Here is a 6,578-nt window from a genome sequence, read left to right on the forward strand (position 1 = left end):
GGGAATGGCCACTGAGACAGAAGTTCCTCTTATAAACTCTCATTTACTTTCCCTATGTAAAGCTCCAACCCCCACTGCCACCTTCATCACACCTGCTAATTCTGAGTCCAGGCCTCCTCCAGGTTCTTCTGATGGCCAGAACCACCTTCACCTCTGATCCTCCTTCATAACACATTCTGGGGTGTGCCTTCCTCCATTTGTTTCTATTATGAACAATCATCCACTTTTCAACTTCCATAAACTTCTTACATCTAAGTTGTAATTCTTCAGCCTTGCTTATAATACTGGTTCATTTTTTTCTTCTTGCATATTTTTATTTTACAGGATTCCAGGAGAGACATAAGAATGTATGTTTGTTCGGTCCATCATCATCTTGAACACTTTTATAATAAGTAAAAAAAGATAATGAAACTATAAATATAAGCTGATGTTTTTTGCTTGCTGCATGTTCCAGTATTACAAAGAATCATTAAAACTTGCTTTATTTGCCATCTTTTCCAAAGTAGCCATCATAGAAGTTTTTTTTTTAATGTTTATTTTTTCCAAAGAGAGAGAGAGAGAGACAGAGCATGAGCAGGGGAGGGGCAGAGAGAGAAGGAGATACAGTATCCAAAGCCGGCTCCAGGCTCTGAGCTGTCAATACAGAGACTGACATGGATCTTGAACTCAGGAACCGTGAGATCATGACCTGAGCCGAAATCAGAATCTTAACTGATTGGGCCACCCAGATGCACCATAGAAGTTTCATTTGGAGCTTTCATTGAAGACTTTAGTTGTGACCTTGAAAAGTAAGTGGCTAGGGGCACTTGGGTGGCTCAGCCAGTTAAGTGTCCAACTTTGGCTCAGGTCATGATCTCACGGTTCTTGAGTTCGAGCCCCGCATCAGGTTCAGAGCCTGGAGCCTGCTTCAGATCCTGTGTCACCTCTCTTTCTGCTCCTCCCCTGCTTGCACTCTGTCTCTCTCAAAAATCAATAAAAAAAAAAAAACATTTTAAAAAGTAAGTAATCCATGGCAATCAGAAAAAAGTGAAATCTGGCCATTTATAGCAAAATGGATGGACCTAGAGGGAGTCATGCTAAGCGAAATAAGTCAGGCAGAGAAGGACAGGTACCATATGTTGTCACTCATAGGTCTAAAAGGAGAAACCTAATAGGAGACCATGGGAATGGGAAAGGGGCGGGGAAGAGTTGGAGAGAGGGAGTGAGGCAAATCATGAGAGACTTTTGAATGCTGAGCCAAACTGAGGGCTGAAGAAGGAGGAGGGAAAGGAAAGGGGGGTAATGGTCATAGAGGGGGCACTTGTGGGGAAGAGTGCTGGGTGTTATATGGAAACCAACTTGGTAATAAACTATATAAAAAATACAGGAAAATTTTTTTAAAGTAAGTAATTTTTTTAAGTTTAAGTATTTTGAGAGAGAGAGAGAGAGGTGGGGAGGGGCAGCAAGAGAAGGAGAGAGAGAATCCCAAGCAGGCTCCACACTGTCAGTGTAGAGCCAGATGCCAGACTTGAACTCACAAATCATAAGATCACTACTGAGCCTAAACCAAGAGTCAGGTCCTCAACCCACTGAGCCATCCAGGCACCCCAAAAAGTCAGAGGCTCTGAAACACAGTTCTTTATTAATCAATTTCTTTTCACTCCTGTCTCTCTCCTTCCCTTTCTTCACTATCCCTATACAAAATTAGAAGGAAGAGGAGATCATAGAGGGACCATGAGAAACATCTTTTTGGAAAAAGAAAGGGCAGCCTCGGTCTTTTCTTTGGTAATAGTGAATTGTTTGTAGTCTATTTAGCAGTTTAAATAATTCTTTTAAAACAAAAAATTATTCTTACTGTTCGCCTCCCATCTTTCTCCTGCTTCTGCCATCCCTTGAGTCACTACCCACCCAGAAGTAGGGATATTAATTAAACAGTCTTAAGTAAGTGCTGAAAAAAATAGAAATGCCTATAAAAAGGCTAGGGAGCCAGCCCTTACATTGTTCAAGATCCAAACCTGACCTTCTCAATAGAAACTACAACCTAAAAACATAGACATTTAGGGTTGGAAGAGTTCTGTGCCGTTCCCTGTAAGCCACCTGAGCCTTTCCTCCTGCTGTGGGAGCACTCTCCCATAACCTAGCCAACGGACTGTGATTCACCTCTGTGTGATCCCAGTGACAGGAGTCTCATTACCTTAGGAGCAGTGTGTATCATGACCAGACAACACTGCTCCTTACAGAGATCTTAATAACACTAAAGACTTCTTTTTAGAAAAATGTCAATTATTGATTCTAGCTCTATTCTCCGGCATTACACAGAATAAGGGACTCAAGACAGTGGAGACACCATGAGCTCAGAGATATATTCTTGAGGCAATTTCATTTTAAATCTGGACTTGCCATTTACTGGGCACCTGGGCCCAGGCAAGTTACTTAATAGCTCAGAGCCTTAACTTCCTTATCTGCTAAAAGAAGATAACTCCCTAAAAGGTATATGAGAATTTAAGTAAGACAGCCATGTCGAGTACCTGACATATCATAAGATTCAATGAATGTAAGTACCTTTCTCTTACCACCTCATTCCTCATCCCCATGAAAACCCTTCAAATATTTGAAAGCAGCCATTAGGTCTCCTCTAAGTCTTTCTTTCCAATCCAACCTTGAAGATAAGCCATTTCTTTCAACTATTTCTCATGAGACTGGCCTATGAACTCCAGGGCAAGGAGACAGAACTTACTCAACTTTATTTTTTTTTATTTTTCTAACAGTGATTTTTCATATTTTACTTCTTTGGACATTCTAGAATGATAAAAGAATTTTTGCAATTGCCCACTATACAAATTGTTTGGTTTACCCAAATACCCAATTTTTTATTTTTTTTATGTCTTTTATTTATTTTTGAGAGAGAGAGAGAGAGAGACAGTGTGAACAGGGGAGGGTCAGAGAGAGACAGAGACAGAATCTGAAGCAGGCTCCAGGCTCTGAGCTAGCTGTTAGCACAGAGCCCGACCTGGGGCCTGAACCCACGAAACGTGAGATTATGACCTGAGCCGAAGCCGGCGCTTAACCAACTGAGCCACCCAGGTGCCCCTGAATACCCAATTTTTGATCAGTCAAATTAAAAGGGAACATACTTTATTAAATTATAATATTTTTATATTTATTATCTCGTTGCTTCAATTTATTTCTTTTTTAATGAAAAATAACTATTTTTCAAAATAAAAATATTAAAAAGAATGGCATTGGTTTATAGTTTTGCAAATTTCTGTAATGTTTGAGTTAAATGAAGCTAGCTGGATTCTCATATCTACCTTTTCTTTTCTATTTTTTTTTAATTCACATCCAGGTTAGTTAGCATATAGTGATTTCAGGAGTAGAATCCAGCGATTCATTTCCTACATGTAACACCCAGTCCTCATACCAACAAGTGTCCTCCTAAATGTCCATTTAGCCCATCCCCCCACCCACAACTCCTCCCCTCAATTTGTTCTCTGTATTTAAGTCTCTTATGTTTTGTCCCCCTCCCTGTTTTATATTACTTTTGCTTCCCTTCCCATATGTTCATCTGTTTTGTATCTTAAATTCCACACATGAGTGAAGTCATATGATATTTGTCTTTCTCTGACTAATTTCGCTTAGCGTAATACTCTAAGAACTTACTCAACTTTAAACACCCCGGTGCCGGGCATAGTGGCTGAGAAATAGCTGGTCCTCATGACCTGCACATGCCAACCCCAATTCTCAGGATGAGGCTTCTTCCTTTCAGGGAATCCTGAGAAAATTTGTTTTACAGGCCAGAATTATCAACATGGATTCCCCAAACCCCAGCCCAAACATTCAGTTCCTTTGTACCTGCTTTGATTAGCAGAAAGATCAGAACAAGGTTTTGCTCAATATTGATACTACCCTTAGCCAGTCTTCTTGTAAAATTACCCCCATCTCTACCCCTCCATTCTCTTGGTCTTTGCCCTTTACGCTGTTTTCATTGGTCTGTTTCTTTTTTTTTTTTTAATTTATTTAGTTTGAAAGAGAGAGAGAGCACAAATGGGGAAGGGGCAGAGAGACAGAAGGAGAGAGAGAGAGAATTCCAAGCAGGCTCTGCACTGTCAGCACAGAGCCTGATGTGGGGCTCAAACCCACAAACCATGAGATCATGACCTGAGCCGAAATCAAGGGTCAGATGCTCAACCAACTGAGCCACCCGGGTGCCCCTCATTGGTCTGTTTCTTACATCCTTTTACAAACAGGCAAGAATGGTTTGAAACATACTCTGTTCTCTTTTTAAATATCTAATAAAACAACTAAATCTAATTCTGTTGTTAAATATTCTCTGTGAATAAAAATATTTGCCAATGTAGCATCTTAAGTCTTTCCCACCTGTCCTCAGATTGGTGGTTTTTAGGGCTCCCTTTCCCCTTTACAGAAAGAACACAGGAATATAAATGCCCATTTCTAAGCTCCTTGGATATTAAAGCACCTTTAAAGAGCAGATATCAATCACTTTTTTAAAATAGCACATCCCAGGTAAGCAAAGTTCTGCACACCCAGCAAGATTTTTTTTTCTAACTCTGCCTCTGGGCAAGGAGAGCAGAGCATTGAAATACCTGAATCAGCTGGTGTCTCCACTCTTGTCACATGGCTCAGTGGGGCCTCTATTTTTAAACACATGCTTGACACCCATCTGTCCAGGCTGGGTCAAATACAGTCCATCCTGTGGGCAGAGGGAGGAATCAGATGACTTCTGAGGTCCCTGCCAAACCTATGATTTGTCAAACAGAAATGTAATTGTGTTCTTAGGTTTAAAAAAAAAAAAAAAAAGGAAAGAAAGAAAAAGCCAGCACCACCCTAAAGATTCCTCAAAACTATCACCTGCAAAAGTGAGTAAATGAAACAAGATATCCTCTCTCCTTCCTTTGGATGAGTCTGAAGCCAAGACTTAACCGAAGCTGCTTAAAGAAGGAAATAAAAATAAGAGAAGCTGACAGTAGACAAGGAGGCGAGACTGGGTTTTGGATGATGAAATCAGGGCATTAGACCCGGAGGGTGTCTCCTTCCTAACTGTGCAATTAGGGACTCAATAAAAGGTTTCAGAGCCTGCTGTCAGCTCACAGCCCGCTGCTCATTTTATTCTACTTGCTCTCATTCGCGAACAAGGTAAGTCTCATAGACCATATGCTTGAGCTTGAATCTCAGCTGCTGCTCTACTTACCTGTGAGATAGTGTAAGGATTCCAGAGGAGATGTACCCCAAGTCTAATCTGACTATTAATCCCACTAAACTGGGAGCCCCAGCCCCCCACATGATTCTTTGCTTATGGCACTTATTTGATCATCGTCTTTTTAAAAAATATGTATAAACTGTATGACATAGGCATGAATACTTTTTAACAAGACACAGGACTCCAAGCCCTACTAAAATGAAAATACAGAGTCATTTAAATGATGGGCAATGACTGCGGGGTCAGGAGTCTACTCGTTTTACCAGTGAGTTCACTGAACCATATCTTCTTGGGAAAAATACGCTGCTTCAGCCTGCATATACAGGGGTTGACTTTCTTGGCATTGCTTCTCTTTCCTCTATCAGCCTTACTAACTTTAAAAGTCATGCTTTCCCAGGGACTCTGGGTGGCTTAGTAGGTTAAGTGTCCAACTTTGGCTTAGGTCATGATCTTGGGGTTTGTGAGCCCCACACCAATGTGCACTGACAGCTCAGAGCCTGGAGCCTGCTTCAGATTCTGTGTCTCCCTCTGTCTTCTCTCTCAGTTGGTCCCCTGTACATGCTCTCTCAAAAATAAACATTAAATAAATAAATAAAATTATGCTTTCCTAAGCAGAGGAGTTAGACTGAGCCAAGGTAGAAGGAAAACAGTGGATAATCTCAGATAAGGCTGGAAGAATTGGTCCCATTCTGTTGGCTTCATTTGTGCATTTCAGTACTTACGTTTGCTTTCTTTTTCCCCTTCTTTTTGCAATAAAGCTTTCTCTGAACACATGAGTGTCACTGTCTTCTATAACGTGAGGTGAAATGTCGCTTCTAATACTTACCTGTGCCAGATCTGATCTCACTACACTATCCGGTACAAAACTGTATCACCGAAATTCAGAGGCTGTATATTAAGATACAGAAAAGAGCAGATGATGCCAGTGGAGTGGAGGGAGGGGCAGGAAAAAACCTTGGCATCTGGTTCCTAAAAGACCCATTCTAGGAAATGAGCTTTGTTTGTTCTTTCTCACAGTCTCCTGAGTTGGGAAAGATGTCTCGGCTCCTGAGAGATGTCCTCTGTGTAATTGAGACATTCCACAAGTATGCCCGGGAGGCTGGTGATGAGGCAACACTGACCTTCACAGAGCTGAAACGGCTCATCCAGGGCGAGCTTGGGGACGTTCTTCAGGTGAGGTGTTCACAGAGCTGTGGAAATTCTCCCCCACTCACTCTTTCTCCATAATCCATGCCTGTTTTACATTTGGCTACCAGCTCTCCGTACTCACTGATTTTGAACAACTTTTTTTGTCTCAACTCCCTATTCTGTGCAATTGCTTAATCAATCACACAGAAGTAAATGAGGTTTTCCTCACTGGGACTACGCTTCAGGAAAGTAG

General features: G+C 41.3%; 1 protein-coding gene across 1 annotated transcript in view; it reads left to right on the forward strand.

The window, feature by feature from the left end:
* Window positions 1–6,232: 6,232 nt before the first annotated feature.
* TCHHL1 (trichohyalin like 1) overlaps window positions 6,233–6,578 on the forward strand; it is a 3,077-nt gene continuing 2,731 nt past the window's right edge. Inside the window, exon 1 of the mRNA XM_029947181.1 lies at window positions 6,233–6,370. Coding sequence (XP_029803041.1) covers window positions 6,233–6,370 — 138 coding nt within the window. The remainder of the gene's footprint in view (window positions 6,371–6,578) is intronic.

Source organism: Suricata suricatta, chromosome 8 (assembly GCF_006229205.1).
Source record: "Suricata suricatta isolate VVHF042 chromosome 8, meerkat_22Aug2017_6uvM2_HiC, whole genome shotgun sequence".
Lineage (NCBI taxonomy): Eukaryota > Metazoa > Chordata > Mammalia > Carnivora > Herpestidae > Suricata > Suricata suricatta.